General features: G+C 49.8%; 2 protein-coding genes across 2 annotated transcripts in view; one reads left to right on the top strand and one right to left on the bottom strand.

Moving 5' to 3' along the window:
• The window catches only part of LOC123346795 (zinc finger protein 436-like), a 33360-nt gene extending 10451 nt beyond the window's left edge, over positions 1–22909 (top strand). The window contains exons 5-8 of the mRNA XM_044984254.1: positions 10769–10996; positions 11448–11511; positions 19869–20017; positions 20469–22909. Coding sequence (XP_044840189.1) covers positions 10769–10996; positions 11448–11511; positions 19869–20017; positions 20469–21577 — 1550 coding nt within the window. The 3' untranslated portion in view covers positions 21578–22909. The remainder of the gene's footprint in view (positions 1–10768; positions 10997–11447; positions 11512–19868; positions 20018–20468) is intronic.
• LOC123345060 (zinc finger protein 34-like) lies at positions 4461–10876 on the bottom strand. The gene is made up of 5 exons (XM_044981682.1): positions 10618–10876; positions 9885–9973; positions 8253–8379; positions 7535–7648; positions 4461–7252 (listed from the first exon to the last, which is right to left on the bottom strand). Exons 2-5 carry the CDS (start codon positions 9906–9908, stop codon positions 6198–6200), a joined length of 1320 nt encoding a protein of 439 aa, XP_044837617.1. The 5' UTR covers positions 9909–9973; positions 10618–10876; the 3' UTR covers positions 4461–6197.
• Positions 22910–24858: the final 1949 nt, after the last annotated feature.

Raw genomic sequence — 24858 nt, 5'->3', positions numbered from 1 at the left:
AGTTTTGCTTTTATTTCCTGGTTTTAATTAATAAAGTAGAATTTAGTTTCTCAAAGTCCCGGAGCCGTCTGTGAGCAAAAATGGCCCTTAATAGAGTTGGCAGCTTCCTGGGAAGTCTCTTCGATGCGTTATTTCCCCAGCCCTGGAACCCATCCACTGCAGACCCCCAGAACAGGAGCAGGGGGTTGTTAACAACTGCCCCCTAATGACAAATGTTGGGCTGCCTGCTGCCTCCATGGCTGGCTTTGCAGGCCTCAAATATGCCTTAGTGCGCCGAGCTGGATGTGGGGAAAGAGCTCTGAGGCAGGGAACATGGGGACTCAGTGGAAAGCACTGATCCTGGTTGTCTCTCCAGGTTGTTGGGCTGAAGATGGAGGGTTTATGACAAAGCACAGTGTTACATTAAGGTTTGTTAATTACAAGTACAACATTTGAGATTTTACATCAGCACTGGATATTTAGATAGAAAAATGTGCAAATGTTTTGTGAAAATATTAATAAATAGAAAAGGACTGAAATCGGGGGGGGATTATATAAAAATTCAATAACTGAGAAAAGGGAAAATATCTGATGGCTATTGCAGTAACATTTGATTCTTGGAGAGAAGCACTGAAGACGGGAGAGGCTGTCTCCAGATTAGATCATTGTAAAGAACAGCAATAGTAGAGAATTGATATCAGTATGAGCTACACACACACAAAAAAGACTCGGGCAACCACTCAAAGTGTATAACCTGCCACCTATGAACAATGGGAGTTGCCATACCAACTCATTCATTGCTGTCACTAGTAGGGTGACCACATGTCCCATTTTTCAAGGGACAGTCCCATTTTTCGGGACTTTTTCTTATATAGGTGCCTACTACCTCCCAGCCCCTGTCTGTTTTTTCAGTTGCTATCTGGGCACCCTAGTTACTAGGGCTCTTTGTTAATTATTGCTTAGGCAGAGGAGGCTGCTAGTGCTCAAGATATTGGGGGTTAGTTTCTTGGGTCAGACACTGCTGTGTCCTCCACTGGGATCTGGGCTCCCCCAGGCTGAGGAGCTACTGCTCCCCCCAGGGCAGCTGTTTCAGGGACAGACCTTCATTAATGCTCCCTCTGTGCCCAGCCAGGTGGGAACTTTCTCAGATGGCTGGAACCAGCCCCTGGGGCAGCCCCGGACTCTGCCGCCACCAGCCCCTGAGCCGGAGCCTGCAGGTGAAGGGAGAGACCCGGGGGAAGGGCTGGGGCTGGGCAGGAAAGTGACTCTCTGCATAAACCACAGGAGCACCATTAAGGGGAGGGGGGTTTCCTTCTCCATAAGTCTCAGTTTTATTTTCAGTGAACAGTCAGTGCTTCCCTTAGACATTTCAGTTGCTCCTGATGGAAATCAGAGGAAGTTATTGGCCATACCTCTGCTTCTCACTCAGCAAATAAAATGTTTTCTTTCTTGAATTAGTCTTTATACCCCTGGGGCATTTTTTTTTCATAATAACATCTAAGACATGTAGTGTCATATTATATTTTCATTAGGCACAGTTAAGAATTATCCAGTTGGGTCACTGTAGATACTCAGGATTTCTATATTACTTTATAAAACCGAACATTTTCCAGAGGTTAAAACAGGCTTTTAGCTCACTAAATGCAAGATCAACTTTTAAATTCATTTTTATGTTTTGAATCCTTATACCTTTAGTCCCTTGAACTGGAGTGTGTTTTCATTTGTGCTGGAGAAATATCAAATGCATTGTATAAATAGATTACAATGTTAAGACTTTATTTCTAATTATTGAGTAACATAATTGGAAAAGTAAACACATTGCCAGTGGAAAAAGGTGATAATATTTTATCTACTGGAAATACACCTTCAGATGTATTACAGCTGATAGGAAATTCATGGGGTTGGCCAATCTATTGTAATATTTTCTTTCCAATTATCACTTTAAAAGCTTTTTGGCTTTTCTTTTCTTTAAGCTAGTGCCAAAATGAATTAATTCTCTAGTTTGTTAGTTATTCCATGTTTTAGAACAGGGTAGGCAACCTATGGCACGCGTGCCAAAGGCGGCACATGAGCTGATTTTCAGTGGCACTCACACTGTCCGGGTCCTGGCCACCGGTCCGGGGAGGCTCTGCATTGTAATTTAATTTTAAATGAAGCTTCTTAAACACTTTAAAAACCTTGTTTACTTTATATACAACAATAGTTTAGTTATATATCATAGACTTCTAGAAAGAGACCTTCTAAAAACATTAAAATGTATTACTGGCACGCGAAACCTTAAATTAGAGTGAATAAATGAAGGCTCGGCACACCACTTCTGAAAGGTTGCCGACCCCTGTTTTAGAAGCATGTTTGAGGGGAAACTCAACTACTTTAGACTTCTCAACTTTTTGATGAGAAATGAGATACAAATTAAGACTAAATATATTTGCTTGAGTATAATTTTCCAAATGGTAATATAATTAAAATTAAAAAGTATGTGGGTGTTTGAGGGTAATTGATGTGATGTTGTAAGGACAATGATATTGAGCAGATATTCTGCATGAATTCTATATACCCATTAAAGTTATTAGTTCTTGTATTAAGGCTCCAAAACTGATAGAGGAAAGTAAATGAAAAGTAATGCACATTGGAAAACATAATCCCACCTATACAAACAAAATGATGGGGTCCAAATTAGCTGTTACTACTCAGGAAAGAGATCTTGGAGTCATTATGGATAGTTCTCTGAAAACATCTGCTCAGTGTATAGCAGCAGTCAAAAAAGCTAACAGATTGTTAGGAACCATTAGGAAAGGGATAGATAATAAAACAGAGAATATCATAATGCCTCTATATAAATCCACGATATGCCCACATCTTGAATACTGTGTGCAGATCTGGTCGCTCCATCTCAAAAAAGATAGACTGGAATTGGAAAAGATACAGCAAAGGGCAACAAAATTGATTAGGGGCATGGAATGGCTTCTGTATGAGGAGAGATTAAAAAGACTGGGACTGTTCAGCTTGGGAAAATATGAGTAAGGAGGGATATGAGAGAGTCTATAAAATGTTCACTAGTGTGGAGAAAGTAAATAAGGAAATCTTATTTATTCCTTCTCATAACACAAGAACTAGGGGTCATTAAATGAAATTAATAGGCAGGTTTAAAACAAACAAAAGGAAATATTTCTTCACACAAAGCTTGTGGGACTAGTTGCCAGGAGATATTGTGAAGGCCAAAAACTATAATAGGGTTCCAAAAAGACCTAGATAAGTTCATGGAGGATAGGTCCATCAATGGTTATTAGCCAGGATGGGCAGGGTTGGTGTCCCCAGCCTGTTTGCCAGAAGCTGGGAGTGGACAACAGGGGATGGATCACTTGAAGATTGCCTGTGCTGTTATTCTCTCTGAAGCACCTGGCACTGGCCACTGTCAGAAGACAGGATACTGGGCTAGATGGACCTTTGGTCTCAGCCAGTATGGTTGTTCTTATGATACTTCAAGGCTTGGGATTGGGAATATTTTACTGCATTATCTCCTGTTTGTTCTAAATTTACATATAAAAATAAAATATGGCTTTAACTGGTGTTTGTATATATATTTTTCTTTCTTTATATAGGAATCCGTTATAGTGCTCCTGTCAGGTAATTTCTAGGCTATCATCTCCCAAAAGAAATAGAGTTTTCAGGTGCTTAAGTAGCTCCTGGAATCATGGTTAAAGTTCCTCCCCCCACCACCCCAATCTGAAATGGCGCCAACAGTAAATTTGTAGGTCCAGTTATCACAACAGTTACCACAGAGGGAGCAAGAGCATCAGAGAAACCACCAGGAACCCAGAAGCAGGCATTTGATGGGAAGCAATGGCCTGGGATGGAGGACATCTGAGAGCCTGCAGCTGTTCTGTGTCCATGGGGAAATGTCACAATTCTGCCTGGGAGTCATTGGATCCCGCACTGGAGCATGGAGCAGGAAGAGGGAAGAGACACTGGAGATGCTGCCAGGGAGGAGATGGGCTGCTCCCCATCTGGAAATGTTCATGTATTCAGCCTCCCAGTGACCAGCTGCTCCAGTCCTGAGCAACCTCTGGGGCTCACCCCCAGCCAGGGCTCCTGAACTCTGAGGTGGTTTATCCCCTGCACTGATTAAACCTGCCGGACAGGGGAAGGGAAGAGACAGAGACTGAACCCAGAGTCACTCAGAGCCACAAAAAGACGTGGAGGAGCCCAGATCCCCTTTTAAAACTGGATGCACAGAGACATGAGCAAAAGGGCTGGATATGGGGAATGATCAATTCCCGCCGAGGGACAGTGAATAAGGGAGGAAGTGACCCGGTTTGGGACACCTGGCCCACTATCCCTAGAGCTCAAGAACGCCGGAAACTTGTGGGACACCCAGGGTGATGGGAGAATTGCAGCAAACATTTTATTAGCATGTCTTTGGAAAACCAGAAACCAACAAAGGTAAAAATGTCAACAAGAAAAAGACTTTCCCAAAACCCACATTTCCAGAAACATGAGACCATCCAGAAAATGGAGAAAAATCCTCCCAGGGCAGTTCCTTCAGGAATAACTCCAGCATGTGATAACGTGAACAGAGCCTCTGCCTGGAGACAGGGACAAAGGAATCCAGCTAAAACTTTCCCTTTGGCTCACTAAAACAGTCTCCCACCAGGGAAAGCCAGGAAAGGAGAAGGGCTGCTGGTAGAAGGTCACAAATGTAACCATTAGCAGAGCTGGGAATGGAATGCGGGACTGCAGTTTAATAGCTGTCCTTCCTACTCTAACCCATTAAATTTACTGCTGTGGGAATTCTGCGCCATTGCACAATACAGAATTTTGCAGAAATTAATGTGCACGCAGAATTTCCTTTCCCCCACAGAAATGGGCTGCAGAGCTGCTGGTCACCCCTAGGGGCTGCTGGACCCAGTAAAGCTGAGCTCGCACATAGACAACACTGCTGGGTGGTGGGAGGAGGGAGCTGGAGGTTTCCTGGCAGCTGCAATTCCCAGCATGCCCTGAGGAAATGAGGCGGTGGAGTGCAGGAAACTCCACACAAGCCTGGGACCCAGCCTCAGGCTTATCCCTGGGCTCTGGGGATGGGAAGGGATATGGGTATATGGGCCGGGGGGACCCTTCAGCTGGGTTCTGGGGAGGAGGGTGTATGGGTATCTGGGCTAGGGGGCTCTGCAGCTGGGCTCTTGAGAGGTAGGGCAGTCAGGTGTATTGGCTGGGAGGGGGAGCACAGCTGGGCTCTGGAGGAGAGGGGTTGTGGGTGTCTGGCCCCCTGACTGGGCAGAGAAACAGGAACTGGGTTATCATAGCAGTTTCTTTAACTCTCTACTCCTGGGGGAATTTTTGTGTATGTCTGTATTGCTACAGACATACTTGCTAACAGGTATTTTTAAATAAATTACTAAAATAATTGAATCTGGCTTGATTATGTATTGTTATTTGGACCAATAAAATGTGCAGAATTTTAAACTATTGTCCACAGAATTTTATTTTTTTTGGCATATAATTTTTAATTTTCGGGTGCAGAATTCCCCAAGAAGTAATTAGACCCTGTGCCCCACCCAGAGTGGAGAACAGAAGCCAGGAGTCCTGATTCCTAATCCCCTGCTTACACCATACTGCCCACATAGTAACAGTGCAATATCCCAAAGGTCTCACCTCCTCATCTGGCTCCAGCCCACCTCACTGCCTGCAGAGATAGCCAGTACACGGAGCACTGCTCTGAAATCCTGTCACTTCAGACCAGCAGCTCTCACTGCCTTATAACTACAGACCCACAGGCCCCCTTCACTGCTTCTCTGAATAACATCCCCCCACCTCTGTCCCGAGAGGCAGAGATGAGTCTGACACAAACTGTAACTCTTCTCTGTACTCTAAAGTGTATGTGGAACCCACAGAAATGTCACCCAACTCATCCCATCACCTGCTCCCTCCGACTATAAAACGACCAGCTCCTCAGTACCAAGAGTTCCTTCCTCCCTGGCCAACACCAACCATCCTCCACCGAAATCCAAATCATCCACTTGCCTTCTACTCCTATCCAGACCCTCCACATTTACACTTTGCTGCAGAAGGACACAGGGAGAGCTCCCACCACCGTCTATCCTGTGGGATATTAGAGCAATCTTTGCCTTGTAGCTTTTCCTACAGACAGAACACTTATAGGGTCTCCCTAGAGTGTCAGTTCTCAGATGTTTAATAGGGACTGAGCTGTAACTGAAGCTTTACCAACAGCCAAGGCAACTATAGGGTCTCTCTCCCATGTGCACTTTCTGATGTGTAATGAGATGTGAGCTACGACTGAAGCTTTTCCCACACTTGGGGCATTTATAGGGTCTCTCTCCAGTATGGACTCTCTGATGTGCAATGAGGTTTGAGCTACCACTGAAGCTTTTCCCACAGTTGAGGCATCTATAGGGTCTCTGTCCTGTATGGACATTCAGATGTGCAATGAGGTGTGAGCTACAACTGAAGCTCTTCCCACATTCAAGACATTTATAGGGTCTCTCCCCGGTATGGACTCTCTCATGTGCAATGAGATGTGAGCTACAACTGAAGCTTGTCCCACAGTCGAGGCATTTATAGGGTCTCTCTCCTGTATGGACTCTCTGATGTACAATGAGATGTGAGCTACAACTGAAGCTTTTCCCACACTCGGGGCATTTATAGGGTCTTTCTCCTGTATGGACACTCTGATGTACTATGAGGTTTGAGCTGCGGCTGAAGCTTTTCTCACATTCAGGGCATTTATAGGGTCTCTCTCCCGTATGGATGCTCTGATGTGCAATGAGGTTTGAACCGCGGCTGAAGCTTTTCCCACATTCTGGGCATTTATAGGGTCTCTCTCCTGTATGGACTCTCTGATGCGCAATGAGGTTTGAGCTACGACTGAAGCTTTTCCCACACTCAAGGCATTTATAGATTTTCTCTCCATTGTGGATTCTTCGATGTACAATCAGGTTTGGACTCCCACTGAAAGTTTTCCTGCATCCAGCATCTTCATACAGTTTCTCTTCCATGTAGATCCTTGGGTGGATCACAGTTTCATTCAGGTTATTCAAACTTCCATCTCGGAGAGTGGATTTACTCTGTCTCTCCCCTTGGTAGTCTCCCTGCAGCCTCTCTGGTCTGCGCAGACCCTCACAGGTATTCCCCTGCTCCAGACTCTGGGAAACATGGCCTTCAGATCTTCCCAGTACAGTCCCCTGTGGTTGTACTTGCTCCGGATCTTCCTGTTCAGGATTCTTCTCCTCATTCTCACCCACCAACCCATCACCTGCTAGGACAGAGAGAGAATCCAGACATGAGTCCTTCCCTGTGCCGAGGAGAAAGGGAAGCTCAGGAAGGGGAGTGGCTAAGGGGTGGAACAAACAGAAATATCTCTTGGAGAGATAGGAAAGACAGGAGCCATGAGTGATTTCTACCGTGAGAACCTGCAGGGGACAATCCTGACCCAGGTGAAGTGAGGCAGAAAGCAAGAAACTTGTAGGCCCTTTGTGGGAGTCCCAGCTGTTTGTGCCAATAACGAGTGGATTGTGAATCCATATAACTAATTCCTCACCTGGGCTGGGGTTTCTCAGGATCTCCTTTTCCACGCAGCCCCATAGCTCTGGGACCCACAGTTCTTCCCCTTGTTCCAGCTGGGAGATCACCTCAAGTTTGGGAATGGGAAATCCTGCACCAGGGAAAGAAAAGAGGTGAAAACAGGGTCTTACAGTTACTCAGAGACACAGATGTTTCCATATATGCTGAGTGGGAAGATGCCCTTGAATAAAACCAACAGGTGAGGAAATGTTCCTGGAGACCATTCGAGCAGACTGGATGGTTCCTGGGAGATGTGCCGTTTCCTCTGCAGGCAATACAAGGATCTCCACACTGGGGGATTTTAAAAATCTGGTATAGAACAAGATTTCATTCAACCTCTTACCCCTTTGTAAGCCTGCTGAGACCAGAGCCCTTTCCACGCACAGAGCCAGTCCTGGGAAGAGCAGGACACACAAAATCCCAGTATGTGAGAATGAGCCCATGTTTAAAAAGACAAGAGGAGCACATCACCTACCCTCTCCCTTTGATGGGGACGGATTAATATCTCCACTCTGTCTCCGAATTGCCTCTTCCCTGGAAGAGGTATGGAGGTGACAGACTGGCTCTCAAGAGTACTGGGGACTATGGGGCTGATCTCCCTGAAATCTGACTAGGAAAGAAACCTGAGTAGAAGCCAATTTTGGTTCATCAGAGATCCCTCTGGTTCTAATACCCAAGGGGACAGGAATCCTTACCCAGCGAGGTCACATTCTCATAATTCTCCTGCATCACATCCATGTAGAGGTTTCTCTGACATAGGTCCAGCAGAGCCCACTCCTCCTCCGTGAAATACACAGCCACCTCCTCAAAGGTCACCGGCCCCTGAAACAGCCAGAGTCCCCCACTCAGGACCTGTTCCCCCAGCCACAATGCCCCCAGTTCAGTCACAGGCAGTGTGATTGGGGGTGCTCCTCACACCGGCCCTGCAAAAGCTGAATTTGGGCTAGTTGGGCCCAATCAGCTAATTAGGCTGCAAACAAGGGCACTTTAGGCTAGAGGCAGCTAATTAGAGAGAAGCTCACCTATGCAGGGGCAGGCGGGGCCTATATAAGCCAGGAAGCTGGCTACAGACAGGGTCAGTGGGAAAGCAGGCTGCAGTCACTCCCTGGGAGGAGGGAGCTTGGCGTGGCAAACCCAGTGAAAGGGGAGAACCAGCGAGGGTGGCAAGGCTCAGGGGAAAAATAACGAGGTATGGGGTAGGCTAGAGATTGGCTGCGGATGAGAGGGCCCTTGAGCCAGGACCCAAAGGGGCCGGGGCGGCTCCAGGTACCAACACGCCAAGCACTTGCCTGGGGCGGCAAGCCACGGGGGGCGCTCTGCCGGTTGCCGCAAGGGCGGCAGGCAAGTTGCCTTTGGCAGCATGCCTGCGGAGGGTCTGCTGGTCCCGTGGCTTCGGCAGACCTCCCGCAGGCATGCCGCCGAATCCGCGGGACCAGGGACCTCCCGCAGGCAAGCCGCCAAAGACAGCCTGCCTGCCATGCTTGGGGCGGCAAAATACTTAGAGCCGCCCCTGAGGGGGGACATGTCCCCCTACCAGGCACTGATGAAGTGGCACTGGTGAGGCAGTGAGCAGAGAGACTGCCTGAGCCCCGGATTGTCAAGAGGGACTTTGATAGCCTGGATGGAAGCGGGAAACATGTCTGGTAACTCTTCCCAAGAGCTGAGTCCTGAAGGGGAGACTGCGGTTCCAAGAGCGAGAGGAGTCTGCAGGATGATGGGAGAGACACTGCCAGAGGAGGGAAGCACCCAGCAGGAGGTGGTGCCATATGCAATGGTCAACCATGTGATGGGTAGGGCTGGTAAATCTCCCTGCTTTCTCTGGGGAAGGAGGGTAAAATTTCTCAAATTCTTCATTAAAAACCTACACTATTTCCATGGTGAAACTGTGATGCCCAGAGCTGTTGACTCTAGTGATTTCATCACAGGTCTCACAATATTTATTTGAGAGTTATAAAATTATCCCATGATCTCACAGTTCCTAGCACAGAACATAAGAACAGTCATACTGCATCAGACCAAAGGTCCATCTAGCCCAGTATCCTGTCTTCAACAGTGGCCAATGCCAGGTGCTTCAGAGGGAATGAACAGAACAGATAATCGTGAAGTGATTCATTCCCTGTCATCCATTCCCAGCTTCTGACAAACAGAGGCAAGGGACACCATCCCTGCCCATCCTGGCTAATAGTCATTGATGGACCTATCCTCCATGGATTTCAGGCCCCACATTCACAGACCCCAGCAGAGAGATTTCATTTCCTCTTCTCCTCCCCTTCTGCTTTCCCTGTCCCCCCACGAATTCACTCCAGACCGAACCCACCATCTCCTACCTGAGCTTGTTCCACTTCAGCCATTTCCCTGCCCTGTCCCCTGGGAGGATGGGACAATCTGGATCAAAACATGGACGTTATTCTGCAGCCTGTCAGGGCGAGATGGGCAATTGGGGAGAACATAAGAACATAAGAAAGGCCGTACCGGGTCAGACCAAAGGTCCATCTAGCCCAGTATCTGTCTACCGACAGTGGCCACTGCCAGGTGCCCCTGAGGGAGTGAACCTAACAGGCAATGATCAAGGGATCTTCCTCCTGCCATCCATCTCCATCCTCTGACGAACAGAGGCTAGGGACACCATTCTTACCCATCCTGGCTAATAGCCATTTATGGACTTAGCCACCATGAATTTATCCAGTCCCCTTTTAAACATTGTTATAGTCCTAGCCTTCACAACCTCCTCAGGTAAGGAGTTCCACAAGTTGACTGTGCGCTGCGTGAAGAAGAACTTCCTTTTATTTGTTTTAAACCTGCTGCCTATTAATTTCATTTGGTGACCCCTAGTTCTTGTATTATGGGAATAAGTAAATAACTTTTCCTTATCCACTTTCTCAGTGGAGGTCTCAGAAGGGGCTTTGGTTCATTTCATACCCCGATACCCATCCTCCCCTCCGCTCTTTCCCTGCAGACAGAGGATCTAGCCTCTGCCAGGCTGGGAAAACACTTGGTCACTTTATTACTCGCTTGAGCCAGGATCAGCCTTTGAATTTACACCCACAGTTCTGCACCCACCGTTATTTTTCAGCCACTCTTCTCCCGAGGGGGACATGCAGCGGGGACCCAGCTTCCTGTGCCCCAGGCTGGAGCTTTTCTCCAGGACCCCAGAGATCTCCCAGCGCTGTTTTCCCTCCCGGCCCCAGCGCGGTCCCTCGGGTCTCTGCAGGCTCCGGCTCGGGGAGAGACCCCGCTGCAGCCGCCCGCTGCTCGGTCCCACTCCCAGCTCCCAGACAATGGAGGCGGCAGCAGCAGCAGCGTCTGGCCCGGGAAGCTCCGACCCCGAGCAGAGCGAAAGGCAGCGATCGCAGCCTCCGGAGCCCCCGGCTAACGACACCCGCTGCCCGCGGGCTGGGGACGTGGCCCGAGTCTCCCGGCGAGGGCTGCAGCTCGGACGGTAGCCGGGGCACAGGAAGGGGCTGGATCAGGGCGGCTCCATCCAGTGAGTGTTGCAGCTCGGCTTGGTATCGCGGGGAACAGGAAGGGGCTGGAGCAGCTGATGATCGTGTGGATGCGGGGGTGGGAGAGGCTCTGCGGTTCCTGGATGGGACTTGCTGCTTGTGATCCCGGGCTGAGCCGCTGCTGCTCCCCAGCGGGGTGTGTGCGGGGAGAGCCCTTCCCTAGCGCCCCTCTGTGCCCAGCCGGGGGGACTCTCTGCGGGGGCTGGAACCAGCCCCTGGGGCAGCCCCGGGCTCTGCCGACACCAGCCCCTGAGCCGGAGCCTGCCGGTGGGGAGAGACCCGGGGGAAGGGCTGGGGCCGGGCAGGAAAGTGACACTGATCTCACAGGCCCTGGGAACCTGCTGCCTTGTGAACGTGCCTGCAGCAGCATCTGAGCTGCTTTAACAGAAATGAAGCCGCTGCCCCGAGGTCCTGTCAGGATTTTCCCCAGGGGCCAGAGCAGGAGGACGAGGTAATGGGGCTGCAGGGGAACCATGAAGAGGCCCTGGGGGGAGGGTGTTGCCCTTTGTCTCTCGAGGAAGCGAAGTTGTCAGGAAGGCGAAGCTTGGCAGATTTAACCAGCTCTGCCCAGTTAGGGAAGAGACAAGGTGGGGGAGGTAATAGCTTTTATTGGACCAACTGCTGTTGGTGAGAGAGACAAACGTGCAAGCTACAGGGTGTTCTTCATCAGCTATGGCTATAGCTACACTACCAGTTATGTCGCTGGGGTGTGAATAAGCCACTCCCCTGAGTGACATAAGCAGGGCCATCCCTAGGGGGGTGCGGGGCCAGGGACAACCTCCCCCCTCCGCCCCAGGCCCCACCCCCACTCTATCTCTTCCCCCAAATCCTCACCCTGCCTCTTCCTGCCCCTGCCCCGCCTCTTTCTGGTTTCCGCCCCCTTCCCAGAGCGATGCTAGAAGCCGTCAAGGTGGGCTGCCGCTTCCCACCAGTGAGTGCAGGCCTGACCCCTGCTGCCCGTGCCAGGACCCCCGCTAAGACCCTGGGCCAGCCTGGCCCCCTGCACCCTAAGCCCACCCCCCCGGCCCGCCTAGCACCGCCCACATGCCATGCACACAGAGCTGTCCCTGTGGGACCCCTCAAGAAACACACCCACTCAATGAGGATTCCCTCTTTACAATTACATTTTGTGATCTGTCACTTAGCTAGTTTTTAATCCATTTAGTGTGTGCCATGTTGATTTGTATCAGTCTAGTTTCTTTAATTAAAATGTCTTGCAGTATCGAATCAAATGCCTTACAGAAAATCTATTACATCAGTGCTATTACCTTTGTCAATCTAATTTGTAATCTCATTTAAAAAAATATCTAGTTTAACAAAATCCATTTACCATATATCTATGTTGATTGACATTAACTGTATTAGGCCTGGTCTACACTAGGACTTTAATTCGAATTTAGCAGCGTTAATTCGAACTAACCGCTCAACCGTCCACACCAGGAAGCCATTTAATTCGAACTAGAGGGCTCTTTAGTTCGAATTTGGTACTCCACCCCGGCAGGTGGAGTAACGCTAAATTCGACATGGCTAGTTCGAATTAGGCTAGGTGTGGATGGAAATCGAACTTAGTAGCTCCGGGAGCTATCCCACAGTGCACCACTCTGTTGACGCTCTGGACAGCAGCCCGAGCTTGGATTCTCTGCCCAGCCACACAGGAAATGACCCGCGAAAATTTGAATTCATTTTCCTGTCTGGGCGGTTTGAATCTGACGTTCTGGTTGCACATCGGGGCGAGCTCCGCAGCACCGGCAGCAATGCAGAGCTCTCCAGCAGAGGAGTTCATGTAATCTCTGAATAGAAAGAGGGACCCGGCATAGACTGACCGGGAACTCTTCGATCTGATCGGTGTGTGGGGCGAGGAATCTGTGCTTTCGGAACTGCGCTCCAACGAACGGAATGCAAAGACCTACGAGAAGGTCTCCAAAGCCATGATCCAGACAGAGGATACAGCCGTCATGCAACGCAGCGCCGCGTGAAAATCAAGGACCCCAGACAAGCCTACCAAAAAATCAAAGCGGCCAACGGACGCTACGGAGCCTGCCACCACTGCCCCACCAGTGACCATGGACTCTGATGATGGGACAGTGTCGACGGACAGTTCCTCGACGATGTTCACGGACGGGGAAGATGAGGAAGGGTTTGTGGAGGACGAGGCAGGCGATAGCGCTTACAACGCTGGTTTCCCCGACAGCCAGGATCTATTCATCACCGTCACGGAGATCCCCTACCAACCCTCCCCGGCCAGGAACCCGGATCCTGAATCAGGGGTAGGATCTGTCGGTAAGTGCTTTAACCATGTTAACTTTTATTCTTAATATAACAGGAATCTGAAGTGTGTGAAAAGGAGGTCTCTGTATATATGGTGATAGAACAGAAATCCTCCTGGGAGAATGCCACGAAGCTCTCCTGCCGTTAATCGATAAGCATCAGCAGGAGGTTCCTGGGGAGAGCTGCCTTATTGGGTGCTCCGTGGTAGCACACTTTTCCGCGCGAGGCTTTCACGCGGTATTCAGGGAGCACTGCCTCCCAGAGCACGGCTGCATAGGTCCGTGGTTCGTGCTAGATTTCACGCAGCATGCGCGCTCTCTATCTCCTTCAGTGCCCGTCCTCACGGTGATCTCGCTCGGAGACTCCTGCATCTAAGTAGGGGAAGAAATGTTACGTTACGCCTGGTCCAAAGTATTTTTAATAAATAAACGGACAGACGGCATAGCACAGACTCAGCACGCAGCTGCGTGACGAGCGTAACGGAAAGCCAAAGAATCAAATGGACGCTCATGGAGGGAGGGGGGAACGAGGACGCAAGGTATCCCACAGTTCCTGCTGTCTCCGAAAAGCATTTGCATTCTTGGCTGATCTCCAAATGCTTCTAGGGTCAAACACAGTGTCCGCGGTGGGTCGGGGCATAGCTCGGCAATTTACGCAGCCCCCCGACCCCCAGAAGTTAAAGGGAAAACAATCCTCTGTTGACTCTTTTACATGTCACCGTATCTGTACTGAATGCTGCAGATAGACGCGATGGTGCAGCACTCAACACCAACATCCTTGCTCCCCCCACGCTATGGATGGCTGATGGTACAATAAGATGGAAATCCATCCTCATCATCAGCCTATTGGCACATGGGGCAGTGCAAAAGGACTGGTAACCATGCGTACTAGCATCTGTGAGGTTGATCAAGGGCGCCTGGCCCTAATTTTTCATGGTAGATGGTGCAGTATGGCTGGTAACCGTCCTCATCATTGCAACAGGGGGCTGAGCTCCATCAGCCCCCACCCTTCATTGTAAAGAAAAGATTCAATTGCCCCTGGACTAGCAGAGGGATGAGTGGCTCCCTCCTCCACACCCCTTAATGTCATCTCTGGACTATCATTGCAGCTGGAGGCTTCCTTCCACTCATTTCTCACAAACGACTACCTGTGTCTTATTCATGCATTCTATATTACTTCATCACACAAGTGGGGGGACAATGGTATTGGAACCCAGGAAGGCTGGGGGAAGAACGGAATGAACAGCTGGGGTTGTTTCAGGAGCACACCCTGTGAATAGCGTTCAGCTCAAAATTTATGCAGGATTGGACAGAGAGCAGCTGTGGTCTCTGGTTGTATGATACAGTGGTTCTCTAGTACACTTGCCCATAATCTAGGCAGGACTGATTCTATTTTTAGATACCCAAAAAGGAGGGATTGACTCGGGGAGTCATTCCCAAATTTTGCTTTTGCGCCCCTGGCTGATCGACCAGGGGCACTTATGACAGCACCAAATGGCGCAGTGCAAAAGGACAGGTAACCATGACCATCTTATTACCGTCTTCTTACCAGTTCATGGTATGGTAGACGGTGCAGTATGCCTGGTAACCATCGCTGCTGTCATGCAAAAGCATAAGCATGCTGCTGTGTAGCGCTGCTGGTCCGCCTCTGTCAGCGGCATCCAGTACACATACGGTGACATATACAAAAGGCAAAATAGGGTCCATTGTTGCCACGCTATGGCGTGTGCCAGGGCATTTCATGGAAAACGTGCTCGAAATGATTGTCTGCCATTGCTTTCCCGGAGGAAGGAATGACTGGCGACATTTACCCAGAATCCACCGCGCAAATGATTTGTGCAACAGCAGGCACAGGGGTCTCAACAAAAAATTCACAGAGACAGCCTAGACTCAGTTAATTGTTCGCAAAAAAGTATCATTGCAAGGAATTAACTAACTGTTTCCCATCTCACAGCTTCCACTGTCTCCAGACCTGCCACAGCATCCACCTCGCAGAGGCTGGCGAAGATTAGGCGGCGAAAGAAAAAGACAAGGGACACGATTTTCGATGAATGTGTGGGCTGCTACCTAGCCGAGGCGGACCAGCAGAGGCAGTGGAGGGAGAAAGTCTCTCTGTACCAGCGCTCACACAGCGAATGGGAGGAGAGGTGGCGTGAGGAACACAAGCAGGCGACTCAAGCAATGCTTGTACTACTGAGGGAGCAAACGGACACGCTCCGGCGACTTGTGTATGTTCTGCAGGACCGCTGCAGGACAGAGCCCCCGGCAGTATCTCTGCAACTGCCCTCCCCCGCCACAAAGTCACATTCCCCCCTCACCTCAAATAACCAGGAGGATGCCCGCCCTGGGCCGTGAATACTGTCACTGCACCCCAGCAGAGTGCTCAAGTAACCAAAAGCTCTCCTACCCTACATTTGCATAAGTCCTTCCCTTCCAGACTCAAACAAGTCCCAATCCCAGTCCCATCCCATAACTGTGTACTTAAGTAATAAAAATACTTTGCTGTTAAGTACTGTTTCCGTCATGTTTCTTCACTGAAGACTGTGTTTGAATGGGGTGCGTGGGGAAGTGCGTTGCTAATTGCATAGGACAGGCACCTTTCGCAGGGTACAGACACGGGGGCCGGATCAGCAGCGGGTAACACACACAGTGCAGTCAGCAGGCACCGTGGTCGGTATGGGAGGTGGTTTCCAGGTTCTGTGTGGGCGGTGGGGATGTGACTTTTTAGCGGGGGAGGGCAGGTACAGATCTTATACAGCGGTCCTTGTCGTGGACCGCTGAGTCACGCAGCAGAGGAATCTGTATCCGTCCTCCTCCGCCACAAGGCCACATAGCCCCCCGCACACAGAATCCCAAAAAGGAGGGATGGCAGGCTCCGTTGAAACAAGCAGTCCGGCAATGCGGACCGCTGTAGGAGCAGGAGCCTGTCATTCCTTGAGTTTAGAGGCGGTCTTTACATCAGCGCACACCCTACCCACCGCAGTCTGCGTTCCAGTTTCGACCCTTTAACGAAAAGTCATGAATAAAGAAACCTCTCCTCAGTAACAGTGTGACATGTATTTTATTTTTACACGTGTCTTGGAAGTGGAGGAAACGGGGAGAACGGGGTATTTAACCGAAGAGGAGAGTCAACAGTAACTGGGTAAAGAAACAGGGGCAGGTTCAGCTTCTCTGTAAAGAAACTGAACAGTCACAGGTCACGCTGCTCGCTGGTATTTAAAGAGTTCCTTGTCGCTGTCCCAGGCGCCTGTATAGGGCTTCATGAGCAAGTGCATTAGCGGGCAGGCTGGGTCACCGAGGATCACTATAGGCAAATGCACATCCACAACAGTTATTTCGTGGTACGGGAAGAAACTACCTTCCAGCAGGCGTCTGAGCAGCCCACAGTTCCTGAGAACACACGCATCAGGAACCTTGCCCGGCCATACGACGTTCATGTTGGTAAAACGTCCCCTATGGTCCCCAGTGCTTGCAGAACCATTGAAAAGTAGCCCAATTTCTCAGCAGCTGAATGTGGAAGAGGTGGACGATAAAGTGCGAGGAGGAGAAAACGGCGAGGATCGCAGCGGGCTCCATGCTTGCAGTGCTGTGGCGTCCACGCTGTCACTGACCAGAAAAGTGCACGAACAGATTGCCCGCAGGCGCTTTCAGGGAGGGAGGGAGTGAGGGCGTGATTGACGGTTCAATGACGACAGTTACCCAAAACCACCCTCGACACATTTTTTCCCCCAGCAGGCATTGGGGGCTCTACCCAGCATTCCAATGGGCAGCGGGGACTGCGGGAACTGTGGGATAGCTTCCCACAGTGCACCGCTTCGAAAGTCGACGCCGGCCCCGTTAATGTGGACTCAGAAGTTCGAATTAGTGTATTTAGTATGGATACACAAATTCGACTTCATAAGGTCGAATCCACAAATTCGAATTAAGTAGATTCGAAATAGTCCTGTAGTGTAGACAAGGCCTTACTCTCCTTTAATTCTTTACGTCTCATATCAGCTGTTCTGTTGTTTTGCTTGGGATCGATGTCAGGCTGATGGGCCTATAATTACCCAAGTCATCCCATTTACCCCTTTGAAGCACAACATTAGCTTTCTTCCAGTCCTATGGAACTTCTCCATTGTTCCAACACCTTTTGAAAATTAACATTAAAAACAGAGGTCCAGATTCACAAAGGTACTTGGGCACCTAACCCCCAGACTGAGTTGCCTAAGTCCTGTTTTTAGGCACCACTGTGATCTGCAGAACTCCCACTCAGCTGCTGCCTAATCCTGTAGGCAGCTAACCGCATTCAGCACCTTTGTTTTTGCAGGAAGAGCTCCCTTGGTGCCTATGTTTCTGCCTCTGGGCGTGTGCATCACCCTAGGTACCCAGACATCTCTGTCCTGCCTAAGCCTCAGTGCTATTCACAACCCGAGGGATAGTAGGTGGCAGAGTGTTTAAATCTCCTGGGGGGCCAGATCTGGTAGGTGTGCTTAGAGGCCTCCTAGATCTACGCAAAACAGCCTTGAGAGTGCAAGGGGGAAGGCAGGCCTCCCTTATAACACAAGAGGTGGGAGGCCATCCATTCACGTCCCTCCTCTGGCTGCTGAGGGATTTGAACAGGGATCTGCTATCTCCAGGTGAGTCCTCTTAACCACCGAACTATGCGATGTTCTATTGCGGGTCATGCTCTGTCTCGCCTGTTGAAGTTGTTCCATTTTAATTAAATATTAATTGGGCTAGAAATAAAGTTAGAACGACTCGGTAGCCTAGTGGGGTTAAAGTACTCACCTGAGAGGTAGCAAAATCCCTTCTCATCAGGCAGAGTGGGGAACTGAACCAGAATCTTCCACACCCTGGGTGAATGTCAGAATCACCGGGCTAAAGGTTCCAGGGGAGGGCCTGCCCCCCACCCTGTTTTATGTAGATCTAGGCAGCCTCTGAGCATGTCTACTAGGTCAGGTCCCACACGCAGTTTAGGCAGAGGAATAACTTTCTTCTCTCGGTTTGTGAATCACTAGCAGAAGTAAATGCCCCCCTGCAGCCCGGATTTAGATGCCAAGCTTTGTGAGAGGTTTGAGACGCACCTCTCTCCTTGGCATCTCCCACTGGCTGGCTTAGGCAGCTGCTCACCTAGGGTGCTGGCTTTTGTGGATTCCATTCTAAAGTGCCTGTTGCACAGGGAGCTCAGGCATGTAACTCAGACTTTGTGGATCCCAGTGTTATTCTTGTGATTTGCCAGGCGCCTAAAAGTAGGTGTTGCAACACTCAGTGTCAAGCTGCCTTAGCCCCTCGGGTTCTGTGGTGGCCAATTCCTTTGTTTGTCTGGGGTAGCAGTGCTTCCTGAATCTGGTTGTCCAAGAAGTCTTCTGATGCTCTGTAGCATCTGTACTTGTCCTGCCGAACCACTGATCTTTCTTCCAGCATAGCCACCAACTAGCACTTAATCCAGAGGAAGTCCCTTCTGACTTCCACCAGGACAGAAAATATGGCACATCCAAACCACTGTGCCATCGCTGACAATCACGATAATGAATGTAGGAAGAAAGCCTCTCACGCTTCCTCTCTAAACTGCCTTCAAAATGTCCCTGTTTGCCTCTCCAGTTCATCTGGTAAATCACAATTTAAAAAAAAAAAATAAATGTTTTGTTATTTACCTCCTGGTTTTTGAGACTTGTGGAGGGAGAGAGCTGCCTGGCCCCAGCATGTATGTGTAAGGTGAGTGTGTGTGTGCACACGTAATCACATCACAGTGACAAAACTCCACCTGCAACAGTGCACATGGAAAAATACTGCCTCACCCACTAACTCTCCCCTGCCACTGGGACGGGACAGGTGTCTTTCAGTCCCTCTCCACCCACCTCCCTTATCAGTATTTTGTCTGCTCTCTTCCCCAGCCAGTCTCCTGCCCACCCCACCATGGCTTCCCAGAATCTCCTCTCCCCACCTGTCCTTGTATTCATCTGTCTTTCCCTGTCCAGTCTGCTACCTCTCGCTGCTGCTATCTCGCATGCACCTGCATGCCCAAATCCCCAGCACTCATCAGCCTCTCTCCAGCTCCCACCATCCCCCTGTGCCTTTTCAGCCTCCCCATAGCTCCCCATATTTCCATGTATCCTCATAGTTTCCCATCTACTCTCCTAACCCCAGAGCTGCAGCCATATTCCTTCAGTCTCATTGAAAACAATGGGAGCTGGTAGCCATCTTTACTAGGGGCAGCCTCACTTCCACATGCCAAAATTTCAGGAAAATTGTAGCCATTTTGAATAAGGGCAGTGTGAGTCCAGCCCCCCTGGAAGTCGTGGAAAGATGACAGGCATGTGGAGCAAGGGGAAAATGTGTGAGTTCTGTGCCAGGAATTGTGAGATCTTTGTGATAAACTTCTAAAAATCCCAGCTAAATATCAGAGTTGGCATCTCTGGGCATCACATTTTCCACACAGAAACTGTGTGTTTTTAATGGAAGCTTTGAGAAACTTTCCTTTTGTCTCTGGGAAGGGGGATTTTGCAGCCCTGCCTGGGACTGAACTGGTGGGACTGTGACGGGGGCAGCAAGTTCTGAGTGGGGGACTCTGGCTGTTTCAGGGATCGGTAACCTTCGAGGAGTTGGCTGTGTATTTCGCGGAGGAGGAGTGGGCTGTGCTGGACCCCCCTCAGAGAGCCCTCTACAGGGACGTCATGCAGGAGAACTATGAGAACATGACCTCGTTGGGTAAGAATTCCTGTCCCCTCGGGTATTAGAAGTCCTGGGTCCATTTCTGCTCAGGGTTCTTCCCTGGTCCCTTAGATTTCCCTGGACCCAGCACATCTGGAAAACAACTCTGTATCAGAATTATGGTAAACCCCTGGTCTCGTTCAGTTCTGTGTCATCTCACCCAGGTCCGGATTATGCCTAGCAGGTGTCATATCCTCATGGCAGATGTCACACACAGCTTCCCACCCACCCTGACTGACACCTGGCTGTCCCCCACAGATGGGATGTGGAACCAGAATTGGTCCCCTCCTGTTTCTCTGCTGGGAAAGGGTTTGGGGGGAGTCCCCTACTGATTTTTCAATCTCCCCAGCAGTTATTTTGATTTTCCCCCCCCATTTGCCTTTTCCCTTTCTGAGGTTTTCATTCTCCCAGTGCAGGGAGTGACTCCTGGATTCTGTCTCTATCCCAGCAGGTGATGGGACGGGGAGTGAGAACGAAGTGGGGAATCCTCCTCAGGAAGGTCCTGAGCAAGTGCAACGGCCCAGGGCATTAGCAGAGAACATTACCCACAGTCCTGAGCAAGGAGACACCTGTGAGAGTCAGCACAGGGCGGAGATGCAGCAGGGAGCCCATCCAGGGAACAGACGGGATAAATCCACTCACCAGGGGGGCAGTTTGAAAGACCTTAATAAAGACTTGATGCAGCCGAGAAACTGCCCAAAAGATAAACTGTATCAGTGTGCTGAGTGTGACAGAAGCTTCAATCGCAGTTCAAACCTTCTTGTCCATCAGAGAGTCCACACAGGAGAGAAACCCTATAACTGCCCCAAGTGTGGGAAAAGCTTCAGTGATGGCTCAGCTCTGACTAAACATCAGAGGATCCACACCGGAGAGACACCCTATGTCTGCTCTGACTGTGGAGAAAGCTTCAATCAGAGATCAAACCTTACTGTACATCAGAGAGTCCACACAGGAGAGAGACCCTATAGCTGCCCCGACTGCGGAAAACGATTCACTCACTTCTCAAACCTTGTTAAACACCAGACAATCCATGCGGGAGAAAAACCCCATAAGTGCCCCAACTGTGGGAAACATTTCAGGTGGAGCTCACAACTTATTAAACACCTTGTTTCACACCAGAGAGCCCACAAGGGAGAAGAACCCTATCGCTGCTCTGACTGTGGGAAACGCTTCAGTTATAGCTCACACCTTAATAGACATCAAATTATCCATACCGGAGAAAGACCCTATAAATGCCCCGACTGTGGGAAAAGCTTCAAGCTTAGCTCCATCCTTCTTGTACATCAGAGAATCCACACAGGAGAGAGACCTTTCCACTGCCTTGAATGCGGGAAAAGCTTCTGTGACAGCTCAGGCCTTATTAGACATCAGAGAATCCATACCGGGGAAACACCCTTTCAATGTTCTATCTGTGGGAAAAGTTTCACTCGGAAATCGCATCTTATTTCACATCAGAGAACTCACACAGGAGAGACACCCTATAAATGTTCTGTCTGTGGGAAAAGCTACAAGGTGAAGGTCTCTCTAATATCTCACCAGAAACTCCACACAGGCTAGCATGTGGCAAGAGCTCTCCCTGTGAGGCAATGGGTCTCTGGCCTTCCAAAGCAAAGTGTAAATATGCTGCATTTGCAGATGGTCTGGGTTGGTCCAGCAGGTGGGCGGATGGTTTGGGTTTCAGGGTGGAATGGTTGGTGGAGGCCAGAGGAGGAGAGAACACAGTACGGTGGGAGATGGGTCATTTCAGGGTCTGGGGAGAGCAGGCAATGGGGATTAGTGGGACATTTCTGCAGGTTCCCCACACACTTTCCAATGTAGAGAAAAGGTAAAAATGCTGCATTGCAGTTTGTGTCTGAGTCGTCTCTGTAGCTTCTAAGACCTCTTGGGACAAGGGGATTTATTTAGGGAAGCAGCGAGGGGTCCCGTGGGGCCATAGTGATAAAGCAGAGAGCTGCCAATCTGCAGTGACCGGATATCAGAGCAATTCACCGTTTATTGGAGTCCTCTGCAGACAGGGTGGGGGAAACTTGGGCATTCATGGTGGAGATTCCCTAGTGAGGTGGGGTTTTGCACTGTTCCTATGAGGGCAGTATGGTATGATAGGGAGAACAGGGGGCATCGGGACACAGGATCTTGGTTCTGAGAGGGGAGTGAGGTCTAATGGGTTAGAGCGGAGGGGACTGGGAGCCCTGACGCCTGGGTTCAATAACCAACTCTGCTAGTGTCTCCTGGTGTGATCTTGTACCAGCCACTTCCCCTCCTCTCTGTGCATCTATTGTTTCATCCCTACAATGCACGTACTAGCAGTCACTCACCTCCCCGTGGAGTTCTGAGATTGTCACTAGTTACTGTGTATTCAGAGGCTCAGGAGGAAAGAGGCTCCATGGGAGGAAAGTTGCATTATTACCATTACTGTGTTGTATTATTATGAGACATTCTCCCGTTCCTTGCCAGGTCTCTGTCGGGGGAGTGTGTTACTGAGCTGAAGGGAAGGGTTTTAGCTAGGTTCCCTTGTCCTTGTTCTCAGGCACAGGCTGTTACACACTCAGATTATTCCTGAAACAACTGCCCTGGATGGGAGTTTCTCCTTGTTTCAGGATGGTCGGGGAGGGAAGAGGAGAGGGTCTCGTGTTTCAGGGCATGCAGGCTTCAGGTTAACCTGTATTTCTCAGTGAAGTTTTTACCTCAATGGGTTTTTGATTTTCCAAATAAATTCCTGGTCAAATGTTTGTTGTGCATCTCTACTTCATCTTCTGGTGTATCCCTGGAATTTCCTCTGTTCTCCAGCTCTGGGCAGAGTGCCCCAGACTGGGTCAGTTTCCCCCTTACTTGCTCCTGCTTAGCAGGAATCACTCACTCCCAGTATCCAGCCCTTTCACTGATGTCTCTGCCCATGTGACTTTAGAAGGGGGGTGTTGATTCAGGTGCCTCATGTCTTTGCTCTTGCGGCTCTGAGTGTCTCTGGGCTCAGACTCCGTGTCTTCTTTTCCTCTCTCCCAGGGGTTTAATTGGTGCAGAGGATAAACAGCCTCAGAGGCAGAATCTGGAGGCCCTGGCTGGGCGTGAGCTCCAGTGGTCACACACAGTTGGAGCGGGGCTTCCTGAGAACCTGGATACATAGATGCTTCCAGAGGGGGAGCAGCCCATCTTCTTCCTGGCAACATCTCCAGCATCTGTCCCCTCTTCCTGCTTTGTGCTCAGCTCTGTGAGGAATCCAGTGACTCCCGGGCAGAACTGTGACATTTCCCAGGGCCACAGAGCAGCTGTAGGGCTCTCAGATGTCCTCCATCGTAGGCCTTCGTTTCCCATCAGATGCCTGGATCCTCCTCCCAGTTTTCTGGAGGTTTTGCTGATGCTCTGCCTCCTTGCTGCGGTAACTGCATCACTCTAAGGGACAACCCACTTTCCCCCCATACTCTGCTGTCTGGTTCTCTGTCCTAGAGCCCAGCTCCATTGCAAACTGGGCCCACAGTGCTTCAATTCCAGCCATTGTAGGGTTCTTGACCAGACCTGGACAGTGCTACCAGAACTCAACCAGTAAACAAATGGGGCAAATCCTTCAGATAGGATCTTGTTTGTGACACCAATTGTGTAAGTGGGGGAATGGTTCCACTATTGTGGGGAACTTTCCTGGCTTCCACGCTGCCCCGGTGGAATCGGAGTGAAAGGATCTGAGTCCCACTCCAGCTTCCTTTTCCCAGCCTTGTAAGAGACAACAGTGTGTAACCCACTAATGCCCCTTTGACTGGAGGTGGTAACAGGCCACTTGACAAGGAATGGTCTCTTCTGATATGTGTTACTACTTACCATAAATCTGTTCCTCCCTGTATTTAGTTGAGCGACTCTGACTGACCAGTTACAATCGGGTGTTTAAAGTTTCCACAGTGCGATTGACACTCATTTCTCCACTGTCAGTGCAGCTCTCATTTTGGTGTCCCTACGCTGGAGGGCTGGGGCAAGTTTTGCACACAAATCAAGGAATGTGGCCTTGTGCATCCGGAAGTTCTACAGCCACTGCTGGTCATCCCACACCTGCATTAAGATGTGATCTCCCCAGTTGGTGCTTGTCTCTCGGGCCCAGAACCGGAGCTCCACCGTCTGTGACTGCGCCGTGAAGGCCACCAACAAGCTTGAATTGGTTGTTGCTCTGTCCCACAGCAATCTGTTCTGCACGGACTCCTCATCTCCCCCACATCTATTTTTGTGGCTCTCCATATACTGCAGGATCATGCATCCTGGGCTTGCAACGCTCATAACAATAGTGCAGAGATGTGCAGGCTCCATGCTTCCATCAGAGAGGGCCATGCTGGTTTGTGGGATATAGGGAAAAAAGGTGCAAAAATTATGGGATATGTATAAAATGATGGGATGGTGAACATTGCATTATGGGAAGTTGATCCCATGCTCCCAGTCACCACTGTGCGACCCATTTGGGCCCCACTGTGTGTTGCCAAAATTTTCCAAAATACAGTGTGGTGGACGGTGGTGAGTTGCATTGGGGGAATACCTACCCATGGTGCACTGCACTCGGAATCAAGGGCTCCTGGTGAGTGCACTCCCCACCAACACAAGGAGCCAAGTAGGCACGTGCACAAGTGACATGTTAACTGCAGCAACTATATTCTGGTGTAACTTCAGTTAACGTAAGATTGTAGTGTAGATATGGCTTTAGGAATATGAATTATTTGGGAGAAGTAACAGCAAAACAATGAGGCTAGGCCAAGATTCATTCAGGGAATTAGACTCCTACTTTTGTGGATCTGGGCCTCCTGTACCCCAAAGAGCCAGGACCAAAAAGACACACAAAAAGAACCCAATATTTATTTCTTTTTTAAATT

This window comes from Mauremys mutica, chromosome 12, assembly GCF_020497125.1.
Source record: "Mauremys mutica isolate MM-2020 ecotype Southern chromosome 12, ASM2049712v1, whole genome shotgun sequence".
Classification (NCBI taxonomy): domain Eukaryota; kingdom Metazoa; phylum Chordata; order Testudines; family Geoemydidae; genus Mauremys; species Mauremys mutica.
The sequence above is the reverse complement of the archived record's forward strand: the minus strand, read 5'-3'. Positions and strand labels throughout refer to the sequence as shown.

Bases quoted from the DNA above. Each gene is read 5' to 3' on its own strand.
- LOC123345060 (XM_044981682.1), bottom strand. From the start codon at position 9,908: ATGGCTGAAGTGGAACAAGCTCAG. The intron at 8,380-9,884 runs GTAGGAGATGGT...TGGCTGTTTCAG, and splicing joins CTGAAGTGGAACAAGCTCAG to GGGCCGGTGACCTTTGAGGA. The intron at 7,649-8,252 runs GTAAGGATTCCT...TCCCTGGTGCAG, and splicing joins TGAGAATGTGACCTCGCTGG to GATTTCCCATTCCCAAACTT.